Source organism: Cyanistes caeruleus, chromosome 1 (genome assembly GCF_971803275.1).
Source record: "Cyanistes caeruleus chromosome 1, bCyaCae1.hap1.1, whole genome shotgun sequence".
Classification (NCBI taxonomy): Eukaryota; Metazoa; Chordata; class Aves; order Passeriformes; family Paridae; genus Cyanistes; species Cyanistes caeruleus.
In genome coordinates, this window is record NC_141701.1 from 5,108,999 (window position 1) to 5,126,986 (window position 17,988).

Genomic DNA, 17,988 nt, shown 5'->3' on the forward strand with positions numbered 1-17,988 from the left:
GTTAGAAGACTTTCATTAGCTTGGTTACATGATAATTGCCATGGAAGCCAACTGATTGGCTTCTTTTAAGATGCAAAGTTCATAAATTAGGAAGATGAATTATTATTTCAAATAAGGTAATTCTTGAGAAAAGTGAGGATGATCTTCGTCTTTTGCAAGTTGCTTGTGTAATGAGCAGGAGAGATGCACTCCCAGAACTGAGATGATGACATACATGAACTCACTGAATTTTTTGTGTAGAAGAACTTAATTTGGCTGGTAGAAAACTTTATATATTAAAAATAGTGGGTTAAACCCTAAAATATTTTGAAGAAGGGTTGTCCTGTTAAACAGAAGTTGTAGGACTGAAATGCTGACCTTGGTTTAATTCCGGGATCATCCAGCCAACAGGGGATTTTGGCAAATTGATTTATTTTTTCTTTCTGCTTTTCAGCTGTAAATTGGACAAAATATTTATGTGGTCACAGGGCTGCTGAGGATAATTGAAAAAGTTTTTAAAATCAGTTGCACTTGATAGTTATTTGTAGAGGCTGGGAGATTGATGGAGAACAATGGTGAGACATGTTCTCATGATAAAAACATCCTACAAACTGAAAACTAGGAAACATGTGCCAGAAATACTGAAAATCCCACTTGTTTTAACTTTTCTATTTTATTTCTGTTTTCAGCTAAAAATAAGCATACCTAAGTATGATTGTAAGTCTAGTTGGATAAGCTCATTTTAATGTTGTTTACATCAGTTTGTGTCGTAGGTTCTTTATTTTTTTAACACTGGCATCATTTAATGCTGTGGAGGGATGAGGATGCAGGGCCCTGTTTATAGATGTGCCTTTCTCTACATGGTGTCATAGCTGGGATTTGTGCACTGATTTATCAAAGTTGATGATCTCAGTATGTGTATGTGGCTGTTAATTTTCTTTCTGTTCTCTGTCTTTCTAATTTCTGTTTTGTTCCTTTCTGGTTTTTTTCCCCCCTTTTTCTCTCATACTGCCCTGTGAGTTTGTTGTTGGGTCTAAAAAGGTAGGATGTGATTGTGTATCTTTGAAAGTAGTTAGCTTTTTTCCCATGTTCTGCCTCTCCACTTCGCCTTCATTGCATATTTTAGTGTTGCTTTTTATCTTTTATTTTTTCAGTACACACAAAAATAATTGCTGCCTGGAGCCTCACCACTGCAGTTGCCCCCTTTTGGCACGTTTGGCAATTATATTTGGTAGCAATGCTGAGTTTTTTTGTAGGACACACATAGTCTGCTTAGACGGCTGCTGGCCTCTGGAATTTGCTTTATTTTTTAAACTCCAAAGCCATGAAGCTATTGCTGCCTGTGTTTGATTTCCAAATTCAAAAGTTCTGGCAGTCGATCCAATGCCGTAGCTGTGTCTCTAAGTCTGGATAATGTTATGGTTGGTGATCTCTATAGCTCTGCATGCTAACTGGAATTAGTAGAACTTGATGGAAATTTTTGTTGGAGCATTTTGCATGAATACACTTTTGAGAATTGATTTTGCATGTTTCTTGTTTGTAAATTTAACCAAATTTTGAAGATCCAGAAAGTCAAACTTGTTTCTGGATGGTTTGTTGTGAAAATAAATTCTGTCCTGAAATATAACTCTGTTGCACTGAATTTTCCATAAAATTATCTTGGGATTCTAGAAAAGAGCTGGAGATAAAAGAATAAAGCACATATCCTATCGAGCAAATGAGGCAGAAGAGGAAATGGAGTAGTTTGTAGTTCCTGGGCAGGATTTATTGTCCTCCACTTTGAAGTAGTAGCAGTGGTGATGGGTCATGATTGTGGTGATTCCTGTGAATATAAGAGTATGTTTGGTGGAGAATTAACCCAACTAATTTTAGAAAATGAGATTTTGAATTAGTTCTGTAGTCCGTGGAATTTTTCCCTGTGGTGAGGCCTTTCAGAAGAGGAATTTGGGTGACTGACAGCAAAGAGCATTCCTTGGCTGGTCCTGCATGAGGGGGCACTGCCTTCCCTGGGCGTGGTTCTGAGTGCATCACACTCAGGAGAGGGTTTGTAGGGCGAGGCTTTGGGTGCTTCTTTGAAACTTAATGTTGTAAATGGTCTTGTGGGAAAATTAATATGAACTGCCCTTGGCAGTAGGATGCTGCAAGGAACTGGCCTAGAAAGAAAGGTTGCCCTCTTATCCTAGAGGAAATAGTTGTTAATTTATGTGTCCCTAAATAGATTAGGATTAAGCAGGAGAGAGCAGAAATATTTAAACGGTGTTTTAATAAAAAATAAATCACAGAGAAGATATCTATAAGCTTCTCACTTCAGGTTTTTCAGCTAAAGCTGTGAAGCAAAACTAGCTTAGTATTAAAATGAACAATCATCATTTTATGCTGATATATATATATATATATATATACACACACACACACTTATGTATATGAATATTCATGCACATAGGACTTTTTTCTCATTAAATTTGCACCCCAGGATGCATTGAAGAAACAGTGAGTCTCTTGGACATGATTTTAAGGGCCTGATGTTGTAGATACTGGATTTTTTTTAAAATAGGCTTCCCAAATGTGAAGTAGATTAAGTTTTGCAGTTTGTGGAGAGTGGTTTCATTTCAATGAAGTTTTTGCCTTTTGTCTTTTTGGATATACTTGAAGTAATTGATTTTATTGTATTTAATTGTGAGTGCCTAATTAAGAAACAGTTTATACATTTGTTTGGTACAAACTTGCTCTATAATTAGTGAGAAAATATTTTCCAAGAGGATGGCATTGACTTGCAGGGACTGTAGGAGATGGATCTTGTTTTGGCAATACCTTAAAGAGCCTAATGACAGGTAGAATGAAAGCAGTCCTTGAATAATTAATAGTAAATTTCTTCATCACCAGGAATAAATTATCTCTCTATAAATAAGGAGAGTTTCCCAAAGAGCAGTGTTTTTATGAGCAATGTTTATTGATGTCTGGGTGAATAAATGCCTTCAAGCTTCAGATATATTGATATGGGCATAATCAGCAGCAGAAATATGTTAAGGAAGACCTGGTGGTGAGGCTGTGTGATCAAAACTATTCTGGTATCAGGTCTTGATTTAGGAGTCAGGCATCATCTCTTTTCCTTTGCTGTATGACTCATATTTATGAACTTAATCATCTGCTAGCTGGAAAATCTGAAAGAACACTTCTAAAGTACAGTTTTGAGAGAATAAGAACTTTAATTTGTCCATAAACATAAATATTGCTTGAAAGTGTAGAGACACAGAATTAGGAGCAGTGGCATCTTTGAAAGGAATTATAGTTGTGTAAGGAAACAGTAATTCTCCAGTTCCACTACTTACATAAAAACCAAAAAAACCCAGTTAAAGCAATATAACATTTACAATGCTATTTTCAATCTGGAGTGCACAGAGTAGGAAAATCTGATTTATAATCAATTTAAACTCTCTTATGCAATGCTGATTCCAGATTATGAAGGAACTTTTTGATGAGTTATTTTTCTACAACTCAAAGCTCAGACTGAAATCTTGGTAAGATTTGGTGCCCTTCCATAGTTCATAAAGAGCAACTTTAACTTTGAATTTTCTTGCAATTTTGTTCTTAAAATATCCATAAAATACAGGCTAGTTGAAAAATAAGACAAATATTTCAATTCCTGACACATCTGAAAAATGAAGAACGACTGTTCTATTTAGAATACGACTTCTGTTGTATTGAGCTTCATTTAGTGTCAACACCTTCAAATCAGTTGTGAATATGGTGTGATAAATCAGAGAAGTGCAAACATTTATATAGGTATTGTAACTTTTTTAGATGGAGAAAAGCAATAGGAGACATATTTCTTGTTTTCTTTCATTATTTGCATTTTTTTTTTGTAGACGATAACACTGGTTCTGATAGCTTTTCTCTTTAGTTTTTATAAGGCCATTGTCTGTACTTCTGTATATTTTCTCTTTCAATTTCCCTCCCCCATCCATATAAATCAGTTACTTTATCTCCCTTTTCCAAACCAACTGCAAGGAATAAGACATTTGGTGGCTGAAAAGATGCTTCTCTTTGGTGTAAACTACCCAGGCCAAACTGATAGCCTTGAAGGCAAATAAACCAGTGGCATGTAATTGTTTGGATTCTTGCCATTCCTTCTGGCCTTTCTGCCTTCAAATCTAAAGGAAATAAATGAATGTCCTTATTCCTACATTTCATATGTTCTGTGCCTCTTTTTCTTTTATCATTTCTACATTACAGGCTTCATGAAGACAGTTTGTTCAGATGCCTGACAGAGATTATTTCAGTGACATTTCAGTTTATCTTTAGGGTCTTTTGGGAAGTTCTTTGCTTGAAAAAAAACCCCACAGCCCCAAACCTGGTTTCATTCCATAACATTGGCATTCCTCTTGCATTCAGGTCTCACTCTAGGAATAAGAGTTCAGCATCTGGAGAGTGTGTGTAACCCTAGGGGTTTTTTTTAATTTCTTTTTTGGTTAAAGTTAAGTTCAAATAGTTCTGTTAACTTTTTAAAAAGTCTCAGGCTGGTTTGGGCTGGAACAAACCTTAAAGATCATCTTGTTTCAACCCCTCTGCCCATAGTTAGGACCACCTTGCACTAGACCAGGTTGCTCCAAACCCCATCCAACCTGGCCTGGGACACTTCCAGCAATGGAGCATCCACATCTTCTCTGGGAAACCTGTTCAACAGCTTTTCTGATGAAATTAATTAAATTGAAAAATTTGCAACTACATCTCCTAACAGCTCAAAATTTGCAACTATATCAATCCAAGATGGTTCTTTATATTTTTACCAGATTCTTTGGACTTCACGGATAGAATAAAGAATATCATCTGCAGCAATTCTTCTAATTAAAATTTCATTTATGATAGACTTTTATTTTAAACTAGTTTAAACTATTTGAAGAAATTAGAGTTTATTTTTCCTGAGTGTTGTATCGTAAGTGAATTTGCATACTTCTCTGTATGTGCTTAGAAAACACTGTTAAAACAACAAGATATACTATTGAAAGTAATGTAGATAAATGAATAAAATATCTAAGTTGGCATTTAAATTTCTTACTCATGAAGGAATTTTATAATTATAGTGCAAGGACAATCTTGTCAGGGAAATCTTTAGCAGAAGGGAGAGCAGGAGGATTGTTCATGGACTTGAGAGAGGAGAGTTGTTCTGAACTGTCACTTAAACCATGATGTGTTTTCCAAGTCCAGTGTCTTGCTTTGCATCTGTTACGTTTCTTTAGCTGAAACATACTAAAAAAAAAAAATACAATAGTAGGATTAGTGCCTTCATCACACAGATTTTTGCCCAAGTTGTCTTTTCAGTTGTACCAAGGTGTCTGTTGAGTATATTCAACAGGCTTTGTCTGTTCATTTGGGAAGAACATCACCATTTATTTTAACATGTAAAAATAGAGTAGGAGGAGAAACCCTGTCAGCTGTTGCCTGAAATGATGGTGCTTTTTCACTCTTCATCACTTTAAAAGAAGGGGCTGGGAACAGGGAGAGGTTTGTGAGGTCTGGGTGGTGGGGAGTGTTTAGGGGGTTCTGGGCCTCTGATACCTTTGGGCTGTGTGTGGAGAGGGTCCCAGCAGAGGAGAGCAGAGGCCCAGAACAGGATTTTGGAAAGGTCACATTTAATATGCTCAAAGACAAAATGTGAGGGATTCCATGAGTAGAATCCATGGAGTTCTGGAACTTATTCAGGAACAGTTTCCTGAAAGCACAAGAACAATCCATCCCCTACTGAGGAAAAGGAAGAAGGCAGAACAGGAGACCACCCTGGATTAACAATGAGCTTTTGGGTGTCCTAGGAAAGCAAAAAAGCAGCATATCAGCTAGGGACAGGCAGCCAAATACTCACTGTAGTCTGCAGGAACCTTGCTTTGGAGGTTTTCAGGGCATGTGACTCTAGCTGTGTGTCTCGGTTTGAAAAGACAGGTGTCTGCTAAAGAAGGCAAGAGCCTCCCTTGAAAAGGAAAATGCAAGCCCTCTCCCTCTAAATTATTATAATTTTGAAATTAAGGGGCTCTAAGGCAAAGATATGGGAGTAGGCATAGCAGTTCTTGACCAGTATGTATGTAAAACCCCCTACTATTTAATAGGAAAATTAAAATAAAATGCAGTAGTACAAAAACACTGACAGAATGAGAATACAACCTGACACCCTGTTGGTCAGGGTGTTGGTAGCAGTCAGATTAAGCGTTGGCTGCAGTCCTCCTGGAGCGACAGACATGGTTCTGTTGAAGCAGTAATCCTGTAGAAGGGTGTAGATTTCCTCTGAAAGTCCAGTGTTGATGTAGAACAGTCTAGTCTTCCTCTGGGAATCCAGTGGAAAAAGGCTGACTGTGGTTATTCCAAGTCTCAGATTATATCCAGGTAGGAATGCTTGGCTCCTCCCCCTGGGTGGAGCATCTCACAATGGGATGATGTCATTTTATCAGTCCTGCAGTGAGACTCAATGGCCCATGAACAGAAGATATCTCCCTGGAGTTATGAGGGATGGGTCATAGAAGGGATAAAGAACACTGCACCGTCTGGTTTTAACAGCTGGTAATAGAATACTTTTGGTTACATCTTGCATTTCAACCATAGATACTGTGTAGATACTATGTAGCCAAAACCTATGATACGTTGCTTTTTCCCACTATCCTAAAATTGTTGGTTCTTTTGCATATCAGGGTAGTTAGCATTCATATTCCCATAGAGGCAGAGAGTAAATTAATGTTGATCTGCTATTAAGGAGGAAAGAAAACTGCTTTAGGTGTTTTTTTACCCCAGAGAAGCATTCCCTGCCAGTAACTGAAGTGCACCTTTCATTTTGCAGACACTACAAGAAGCGCTGCCAGGGCCGGATGCGGAAGCACGTGGGAGACCTGTGTCTGCAGGCTGGGATGCTGCAGGATTCCTTGGTGCATTATCACATGGCAGTGGAACTGCTGCGCTCTGTCAACGACTTCCTGTGGCTTGGAGGTAGGATTAGGTGGTGTCAGCAGCTAAACCCAAGTGAATCAAATTATCCTCTGTAATTTCCTTACTCATTGTGAAAAGCAGTAATGATTTTAGTGACCAAAATCTGGATATCAGGTGTGAGTAAAAATTGGGTTGAAGCAAAAATTGGTCAATAAGACATGAGAAAGGAGTGTGTTTAGGAAAACCTAAACAGGATAAATTGTGTTACTGTAGAAAAACATGTACTTAAAAAAAAAAAAAGTGTTTGATTTTTTAATGATTCTTTGGGAAGTATTTGTTTTTTTTCACTGAATTGTATAGGTGTTTTAAAAATATTTCCTATGGATGTCGACTGTGGACTGTGAGGAAATGATTTTTGCCCTTACATCTCCCAAAGCTGCAAGTGTTAAACTGGCATAATTTCCTTTCATGTTCATGTTCAGGATTTGCTTTTTTCCTCTGCCTTTCTTCCATCCTTTCCTTCCTTTTTTTTTTTTTTTTTTTTTTTCATACCTGCTTTTTGTTATTTAGTTGCCATACAAATGATCTTTGAGCACGATTTCTGCTTCTCAGTTTCATACCCTTTCAGGACAGTCACTGTCTCCAATTCTGCTTTTAGCTTTCTCATTCCACATGGAAACCCATTTATCTTCTTAATAGCCCTGTAGGTTACATACTGTGAAAACCTTAACACGTTTTGACCTCCCACTTCTTTCCTTCTACAATTCCAAAAAACTTAAATGGCTCAGGATTCCTCAAATTCTACTCAGCATTCTCCAGAGTACTCTTCCAATCCAAGTAATTTTGATAATTTTGTAAGTTAATAAGTAAATAAATTTGATAAGTCTGTAAGTCTGATCTGCTTATATCACATCCAGTTAAATCAGGTTGTTCAGGATCTGTCCAGGGGAATTTCAGGCATATTTAATGAGTTCTACAGTCCTTGAGCAACCTTTTCTAACATTTTGCTGATTATAATTTGAAAAACCCCAACTATAAAACATAAATTGGTCCTACCTTAAAGGAGACCTTCCTGTGTCCATTTATGGTGGCACTCATCTGGTCACTGGACCCCTGAGGAGCACCTGCCTCCGTCTCTTCCCTATCTTCCCACCGGGTGTTTTAAAGGCAGCAGGAACATGAACCTTCAGCCTCTTATTCTGTAAGGCTGAGCAAGCCCAGTTCTCTCTCCTTCTCATGTGCCCAGGAGCTCCAATCTCCTGACCCTTTTTTTGGCCTCCCACCAGCCTTGCTTTGGGATGAGGCTCCTGCCAGCCTCTATCTCCAGCCTGGCAAGTTCTCTCTGCATTGAAGGCCTGCCCTCCTGTTCCCCCAATTTGGTGTCACACAGGAAGTTTCTGGGTGCGCTCTATGCAATCATCCAGGCACTTAATGAAGGCATGAGTCCCCCTGAGGGACACCACTGGTCCCAGGCAGCCATTTGGCTGATCACAAGCCTTTGAGACTGTCTGTTCAGCGGATTTTCCACCTATTTTATAGGCCAGCTCTCCCAGTCTTCCTGATTTGGCTGCAAGCATTCAGTGGGCAACCATGTCCAAAGATGTTTTGAAAACCAAAACACACAACATCCACTGCTGTTCCTTTGTCTACTGACCTTATCATCTCATAGGAGGCAATGAAGTTGCCAGAGACTGATTTATCCTCAATAAATGGATGTGTGCTTTTCAGGGACACCTTCTTTCACTTTATGTGCTTCCAGCAGGACTTCTGTGTAGTCTCTCCAGGGAGCTGATGTTGATCTATTTGTGCTGGTACTTCCTTCTCATAGAATATGATGTTTCCCTTTTCCTAGCCACTAGAAACCTCCCCCAATGGATGTGAACCTGTTGGAGGTGATGAGAGTGGTCTTACCTTGATCAGCTCTCTTGGCATCTTACCTGGTTTTGTGGAATTGCATCCACAAAATTGTTGGATTAAGTGCTTTTCATGTGAGCTTCCTCTACTGTGGCAAGTTCTTATTCCTGCAGATTCTTTCAGTAAGGCTGGGGCAATGGGAGCTCTGAGGGTGAACACAGAGGTGAAAAGCACATTGAGTACCTCAGAGTTTTCTGTGGTTTTTGTCATTAGACCTCCAGTTTCAGGCATATTTTGTTTGTGTAAACAGCCTTTACCACAGGATACTTCACTTCTTGCAAATGTCTCTACTAATCTGTTGGCTTTTTTTTCTTTTTTCTGCAGCTGCCCTTGAAGGGTTGTGTTCTGCATCTGTCATCTATCACTACCCGGGTGGCACTGGGGGTAAAGTTGGGTCTCGCAGGGCTCAAGGAGGTTCCCTTTCTGCTGAGGCAGGCAACAGGCACAGACCAGGTAAGGATGCCATCTCAATTTTATTCTGTTTGCCACCACTGAACATCTAAAAACTTCTCCCCATATCCTAACTCTGTAAAATTATACAGATGGCAGGATTAATCAGAGGAGGGAGGTTTAGGGAAGAATTTGTTTTCATAGTTTTTAGACTTTTGCAATGACTTTTCTGCTTTGGTGTTAATGTCAACACATGTGCTTTGCATAGAATTGCAAAGCTTTTGATTTTTTCACCTGATTGTTAGTAGTGTCTGTGTTAGTTTGAATTTTGCTGGAAGAGATACAGTTTTTATAAAATATGATCTGACAGAGCTGCATGTATTAGAAAGAATTAAGTTGGATACATTTTATTCGAAGATTTTTGCTATTCTAAAGTCAACAAGTAATAAATAAATTTTGTTAATGAAATGCCAGTAGGCCAACATAATTTTTAAGGCTTAGTATACTTTTTCTAAACTCTTGGACTGCAACAGAGATGGCTGAGGAGAAATATGAGAGCAATCTATAATACAGTGAACATTGTGAAAAAGGATGGGTAGGAATCAAAGGTTCAGTGTTTCTTTCAGGAGAAGAACTGGGGGACATCAAACAGAGCTGAGCAGATGGAGAAGCAGGTGAAAGGAGTTACTCTTTATCCAGCCTACAAGGATGACATGGAACTCCTTGTTGTTTAGACATCTGGTGGTGTGTGTGAGAGAGGCAAGGCTGCTGCAGATCCATGTCCTCAGGCAGACAGGGGTCTGGGCAGGAATTCCCAGCAGGCCAGGAGGAACACACAGACAGCCTCAGTCTATCCAGGAGCTGGCCACTGGATTGGACCACTTGCTGGCACCTCAACCCCCAAGGCTGAGACCCAGATCCCAATCCAGTTGCTGGTGCCTAGACCAGCACACACACACACACACACACACACACACACACACATACACACACACACATGTGCACACTCTGTTTTTCCATGCTTGTTCCCTAAACTGCCTCAGTCCCTCCTTCTCCTTGTCTTTGACTCGTCCCCCACAACCCAGAAGGAATCTTCTACAATCCCAAGATGTTCTTTCCCTACAGTGAGCCCCATATTCCTGTAGGGAGTGACTCCTCAGCCTGTCTGTAAGAGCTCTCGTGTATCTGAGCTGCTGGGCTGCACCCCCACACAGCTCTATTAGTTCTGATTTGGTTACTGGTGTTTAGCTGATGGTCAGTGATCCTCTCTGCTCCTTTGTGGTTGTGCAGATGAGCCTGTCACATAAGCTGACACCTGTCACATGGTGTTACAGCTCCTGAATGGTTTTGTGCCTTTCAGGAGAGGCTGGGCTGGGGTAGGGAAACTAGAATACATTGATTACTGTGAGCTACATGGGCCTTTGGGCTAACTCAGCACGGCTGCTGCTGTGTATGCATTCAATCAGGGCTGAAAAATAACTGGGTTTAAGTGTTGCTGTTAATTTCTCCTGTGTGAAATGTGGTCAAAATTAATTCCTTCATCTAAAGGAAACAACCACACATCTTTATTTTTTTATAAGTCACAATCTAGTAAACACTTGCTTTGTATTACCTTTATTATAAACTGCATGTGTTGAAATCACATAATTGTGATAGTAAAATTACCTTATTTCAGGACAGAATACTAATTTTTATACAATATCCAGTCATTAAAATCTGTGCATTTGATCCCATGACCTATGAATACATTTTACATTGGCTGTAGCAATTTCACCTGGTTAGTGACCTTTGTCTACTTTAAAATGAATATTTATCAGGAGATATTGCACTATTTGTTTGTCATGGGTACTCCTGGTTACTAAAGAAGGTAACAAGTCACAGCTCTCAGAATAATTAAACGTGTTTTGGGTATATTATTGCTGGGTTTCTATTTAAGTTGTCTTGTATTTCCAAGTCCAGTTTGTAAACTTGTTAGTGTTACTTTTAATGTGTAAAACGTTTTACAAATGTTTTAGTTTCATATGACAAGATTTTTCAAAGGGCTTTTCTGTGAAGAAAAACTGATTACTGTTTTTTTGTCATCCTTTGCAAAATGAAATATTACTTTGTGGCCCATAAAATGTTGTTTCCTAACTCTGGTTATGATCTCTGTGTTTTGAGGTGTGAACTGCTGAGCTCTCTGGCCAAACAGCTGTTGCTGTCATTTTCCTACAAAATTTTCTGAAAGTTTCTTTTTATTACCTATTCCTGACTCTGCAGTGCCTTTTATTTGAAATCTTTTCAGACTGCACCTTTGGTTATAGTCTCTTTTGCTGTAATTGATTTTGTGAGGGCAGTGATTAATCTGGGGAACAAATTCCACTGAATCCTTTTGTGGGATAAAGCCAGAAAAAAAAAAAGGGTTTCCAAATTCTTCACAATTCAAGAAATGCCACACTTGGAACTGACATTTGTGCCTGATTTTGGGGCATGTAGATGTAGGAGTTACCTTTAGTTTTTCCTCTAGTACCTGGAATTGCACCTCTTATAGTGCTTGTACTTCAGCCTTCACAGGATGACATTTCCTGCCCTGATCCAGCCAAGAGAAACATCTTTCTCTAGAATTCCTTGTGATTTCCATTATTTGGCATTTTTAGGCTACAGCACAGGGACCTGGCTGCTCAGCAAATGGGGTGTCTGCTTTGTGTAGAAACAACTTTGGAAAGAAAGCTCCAAAATACAAATGAGCTTCTGCTCTATACTGTGGCTGCCCATCCCTGGAAGTGTTCAGGGTCAGGTTGGATGGGGTTTTTGAGCAATCTGCTCTAGTGGAAGGTGCCCCTGCCTGTGGACAGGGGGTTGGAACTTGATGGTCTTTAAGGTCCCTTCCCAAATCATTCTGTGATTCTGTGAAAAGGGTGCTTTGACTTCTCAGGTGTCTAAACCCTTTTGTTTGTATGGGGACAGGTTTAGGCTGTGTCCCCATGAATTCCTGGATGTGTCTCTGCAGCCTTCAGTGTAAGGGAAAATTCTGACTTTCTCAGTTCCTCCTGGCCAGGAAATCTGGATGTAGTCTGTCAGTTATGGGATTTGTATGTCAGACAAGATGATTCTGGATTGCTTTATGCTTAGGTCACTGACTGTTCTGGATTTCTCTATTGGATTTTATTTGCTGGGAGTTCTAAGATCTTGATTTTGTTGCCTGACCTTCCTCTTTCCCCAGGCAGAATTATGACACCTGAGTGAAGTGTTGGTGTTTATTTGGGTCTAGATTTAAATCTCTGCTTCACTTGTGTGGAATCTGAGCAAATCAACTGAAGGGTCTGTTTTGCTGATAAAATAATTCTTTTTGACTGCTTAACCCTCGATATGAACAATTTTATTGCCATGTTTAACCAAAGTTTAGAGCAATGAGGGGTTCCATACCTGGTAATACAACTCTGCAGTACTCTTGGTAGCTCTTACATGGACAATCTGGTTTATGGGATTGACATGACTCAATTATTCAGAAAATTCTGTGGAGAGAAATGAATGATGATTAGAAGGGATAAAATGACTTGGAAATGTTTTTCTAGAGTATGGAGCAGATTAAATGAGCTCCCACAAGGAGATTTAAATACTGTAGGTCCTGTCACTAATACTAATTGGACTGTAATGGAAACTTGCTATAACCAAAACAATATAGGAGAGAAGATGTGGCTTTAAATTATATACTGAAAATTCTGAAATTCTTAGTGTGTCTTAGAACTCGTTGCAACTTTATAGACTTTTACATTTATTTATTGACAAAATGAGATTTAGCATATGGTGACTACTTGAATTATAATTGGTAGTCCTTCACAATATCAGTGATAATCCTGATAAATCTGAATGATTTTGTTCAAGCCTGAATGTTATAAAACATTGTAAGAACTTACTTTGCTGGCTCTATTTAAGGCTGAAAAAAATCATTTTTGTTCCTCCTTTTAGGGGCACAAGAAGTTCTCATTGATCCAGGTACATTTATTTTCCTGCATGTTTCCAAAATATTTTCTTGTATTATTTGATGTGTTTTGCGATTGTATAGATAATTATTGCCACTTGCCAAAACTAGTAGTGATCCCTGATACTGAAACTGATGCTTCAGTTTTTGGCTATAAATCTTGAGAAATTACAGAGACTGAAGGGTAACTGGCACAAAATAAATGCTGTAGTTCCATGATCGTGTCTCTGTAAATTCTAATCAACAGGATTTCTTTCCATGAGTAGTGAGGATTTTAAAATATTTTTGAAGTGTCCAACCTGAAGGATCATCTGTAGTTCTGTAGTGTCATGGTATTCCCTCAGTCACCAAACATCTTTCACTTCCATAAAAAAACTCTTAAACTCCATGTGCTTGGTCTGATTCCTTAAGGTTAATAAACATATTAAAAAAGTTGCCTTAGCATTTAAGTATGTAAAGAAACATTCTTTCTGCTCTCTCAGTATATTCAGACATACCTTTCACAGTAGTTTTTAACTGTCTATTGACAGTTAGAGCCAGCTCTGAGACACAGATTTTTTTGCCATTTTAGCAGAGAAACCTCTTGAAGAATTAAATTTGTGTATAATCCTGAATAAATTACAGTATAATGCTACAGATTAAGTAATACGTAAAAAGGTATTGAATCGTGCCAAACCTTTGATGTATTTTCATTTTATTACGTTAACTCCTCAATAAAATCAAGTTCTAAAAATAAAATTTTCATTTTCTTTTTAATATCCCAGATTTCCTTGGTATCTATTTCAAATTCCTATCCCTATATAGACCTTTTTGTCTCTTGCCTTCTTTTTTGTATAAGAAAACCAATTTCTTACTGTTTTGTCTGAGCCTTTTTTTTTCCTAAGGTGTGGTTTAGAAACACAGTTTTAGAGTAGAAGAAGGAATAGTTCAAAGATTAAAACCATCCATTCAGATGTGGCCATAATATAATTTTAGCAATCTATATTTTATTAATAGTCTAAACATTCAGATAAGTTCTAAAAATCATTAATATATTTGTTTCTTACTAAGTGAAAGATTATTTCCTTTCTGTCTAGGTGGGGCAAGTGTACTTTGTGTATTCTGTGTCAGACCTAGCATACCCTAGCTTGCTTATTAGGTATTTAGCATTTGCCAAGAACCCTTGTGGTCATTTCTGACCCTGTTCTGTTCTAGGTGCTCTGACGTCCAACGGGATAAATGCAGATACCAGTGCTGAGATAGGACGTGCCAAGAACTGCCTGAGTCCTGAAGACATCATAGAAAAATATAAAGAAGCCATTTCTTATTATGGCAAGGTAATCCTGGATATTTTTAAATAAACACCTTAAGTTCTTTTCAGCAGTGAACTGCTGAGGCTTTGGTTTTGGAGTCTCTTGTAAAGCATGGTGGTGAGGTTTGCAAAACATGTTCCTGCTCTTCTGGAGGAGTTTTTAGGTTTTTGTGCAAATGCTCAGAGCCTGAGATGGAAAAGTAGCTTAATGTCTGCAATCATAATAAGAAAAGAAAACAAATTGTTTTGTACTGTGAAAATAGTGGCTCAGTGTCTACATCAACAGTAAAGATAATTTTAATTGTATTGCAGTGGAGTTACTTAATCACTTTTTAATTTCAGGTATTTCTCTTGTTTGATAAAGTATCTTTAGAATAAGCTTGTAAATATTTATTATAGGCATTTTCATGTCCACATTGAAGGGAGACTCTCCAAGTGAAACAAGCTCAGTTGTGTGCATGAGTTAATTTATGATCAGGAGCAATGAAAGGTGATAGTTCTGGGCATAGTGTCAGATAAATTAGAATCCATCAGTAAAACAATGATTGTCAAGGATGCATTCAACTTTTTAATGTTACCTTAAGGGTACGTTGCTCATCTAGAAAGAGTGTGATGTCTCTAGAAATATAAAATTATTGGATTTTGTTTGGCTTAAGGCAGGATATTTATATTTTGATTATTTATAATATGCACTGTGCTCTCAGCAAGTAATAATTGTGCTTCACTGCAGCTTCACTTGAAATAACAAAGAGCTTTGTGTCAGGACTGATTTATAACCCTTCAAGACAAGCACAGTTACCTTCTGTCTGTTCCAGACCTACAGAGTAGCTCCTTGCTTGAATGCCGAGGAAGCAGCACTTTCTGCATATTTTTTATGTTCTCACTCAGCTGAAAAAACTTTTGTAGCACCTTCTAAAATAGATTCAATCTCCAGTGATTTGCTTTTCTAATACAAATGCACAAGAGGGAAATATGTGACAGCTTTGCTGGCTTAACTCTTGCATTTTATTATTGAGCTTTCTTTCTCCCATTAGTTTTCAAATATAAACACGTGAAGAGAATTCAGCAGGAGGTGGGCCAAATCAAATATCCAGGATCAGTGTTGTTTGAGGAAATCACCAGATCAGATTGTGTGGCTAGAAAATTGCCTGTTAGTTATCTGAGCACAAACGGTTCAATGCACATCTACATTGTCTCCTTAGCTTCCTGAAGCAAGCTAAATCACTAAACAGTCATTTACAACAAAGGTTTTGCAGACAAGTACTGGAACACTTGGATTGGTTTCTTATTCTCTTGTCATTAGGAATATTGTTTTAACTACAGAGAAAATGGATGTAATAAAATGTAAGGTATGCAATGTAATAAATATGTAATATAATAAAAATATTTGCATTGTAAAGGTAGAGTTTATTTGCAGACGCAGCACCCACAACCAACCATTTATATGAAGTTATCCCAAATGGTTCCAATATTCCCAGTTTTCTCCTTGTCTGAATTCACACACTGAAGCTGTGCTCTGTCTCAAAGTGAGAGCAGTGAGTGAAGAGGCTCAAAACAGCTGTTTTGCACAATAATATTTTAGATGACACCTTAACTTTCACTTGTGTAATGTTAAAATTTTAACAGTATGGCCATTAGCATTAAAGAGTTGCTGGGTTTGGAGGATATGACAGCTGATTTATGTGCTGAGCAGAAATGTTTATAAAATCTAACAGGTGCAATACATCAATATTATTTTAATTTTCTCCCTCTCCAAGTACAAGAACGCTGGTGTGATTGAACTGGAGGCTTGTGTGAAGGCTGTGAGAGTCCTGGCAATGCAGAAGAGGAGCATGGAAGCCTCTGAGTTTCTGCAAAACGCAGTTTATATCAATCTCCGGCAGGTCGGTTGGAAAGTCCAATTCTTTTTGTCTTGTCATTTGACAGAATATACTGAAAGTTACTTAGATTTGGGAGACTCCAGTTTATTTTCTGTATCACTGCCTTCCTTCTGACTAGAGCTTGACTTCTGAAGATTTTCACATCTGTGAGTTTGGGTTACAAGGTATTTTGAATTCATCTAAAAACATGAGGATTTAGTTTGAGATTAAACTCTGTTGCTTCTTCTCCCTTGTGAAGGTGAAAAAATCCCATTGTTGTTCTCTTGTGATGTTGTACTAGGGGAAAACAGCTGCCTGGGACTGCTCTGCAGTGGATTTTTAAAATTTTCTTGATTGCATCTCATGCAATGAAACGGAGCAAATCAGGAATGGCGCGTTGCAGAGTGAGCTGAAGAGTCTGATTAGTGTTCTTAATCAACTAAATTTTTGTTGTGTAGTGCAAAGTCCTAATTAAGCCAAATCAAAAAGGAATTCAGGGGGGAAATCAGTGTTTGGAACTGTGTGGAAAGTGCTCAGTATCACCACAAAATAACATTAACACTTGAGCAGTGTCTCACGCTTGGTGTCACGGCTCACAGAGAGATTGCTGTGGTTGAAAGAACTAACAAAAAGCTGTTAGGTTTCTTACTGGTTTTCGGTCATTACATCTTGGGAAGATGAACAGTTTAAGTCCACACCATTGACCTTATTAGGCCCAGACAGGGACAGCAGATTTATGAGGGAGGTAGAATACTTTCTTTCATTTCATACTTTCTCTGGAATCAATTTTCTAACAAAGCATAAATGAGACAATAATTAATTGATAAGCTGTTAAAGAAATCATCAATCTTGTTACAGAGTGCCTTAATTGCCACAATCCTTGTAGTACTAAAGGCCTTCTCTTTAATTCTGTAACCTGTTTTTTTTCTGGCAGTTCTGCACCCATTGTTGTTGTTGCTTACCCATCCTCTTGTTCTGGTGCCATTATTCTTGTTGCCTACAAACTCCAATATTATTGTTGTTTCTTTTTCTGGAAGCAATTACTGCCATTAAGAGAAGACCCTGTTCTCCCTAACACCACTGATACTGCAACTTTTACTTTTTATCAGAGGAAAACTGTAAGACCCATATCATGGGTCAAATATCAAATATCAAATATCTTGGTTTGAAACACAGGTGTCTGACAAGGAAGGCGGAAACCTCCCTCAGAATAGAAAATGTGACCCCCTTCCCTCCAAATTATTATAACTCTGAAAATCTGGAGTTTTCAGGCAAAGACATGGGAAAAAAAAAAATCTCTTGGTATTTTTACCCTTCTCAAAGACAAAACCCAAGGTAAGAGAGAGGCCAGCTCTACCCTTCCCTGCTTTGGCCATTTCTTTGGTCACTCTTAAATACTGGTCGTTATTGTCGCTTACCAACATGGGTAACATTTGGTCTTACCAGATGGTACAAAATTCCATGAGAGAAAGAATCAGAAGCAAAAATGCTAACCCCCAGCACCCAGTGAATGGTAAAGCACTTGCCTCTTCAGTAGTTGATATGTATTGCCTAATAACACAGAAACACAAAGCTTGGCAATATGAAAAACATGCCCTGATCTAAGCTGCCAGTGAACCTGCAACCAGAACAGAGTGGGATCTCTGTGTGGCTGGGGAGCAACTTGGCATAATGTGAAATAACAGTAG

The 17,988-nt window shown here is 38.3% G+C and overlaps 1 protein-coding gene across 18 annotated transcripts in view; it reads left to right on the forward strand.

The window, feature by feature from the left end:
- The window catches only part of TRAPPC9 (trafficking protein particle complex subunit 9), a 448,540-nt gene that overhangs the window by 8,616 nt on the left and 421,936 nt on the right, over window positions 1-17,988 (forward strand). For 9 of the 18 annotated variants that reach the window (XM_086877400.1, XM_086877389.1, XM_086877507.1 and 6 more), the window contains 5 exons: window positions 6,800-6,945; window positions 9,124-9,252; window positions 13,138-13,164; window positions 14,345-14,466; window positions 16,199-16,324. In XM_086877400.1, the coding sequence (XP_086733526.1) occupies window positions 6,800-6,945; window positions 9,124-9,252; window positions 13,138-13,164; window positions 14,345-14,466; window positions 16,199-16,324 (550 nt within the window). The remainder of the gene's footprint in view (window positions 1-6,799; window positions 6,946-9,123; window positions 9,253-13,137; window positions 13,165-14,344; window positions 14,467-16,198; window positions 16,325-17,988) is intronic. The other 9 variants (XM_086877457.1, XM_086877479.1, XM_086877440.1 and 6 more) reach the window with 1 other exon arrangement.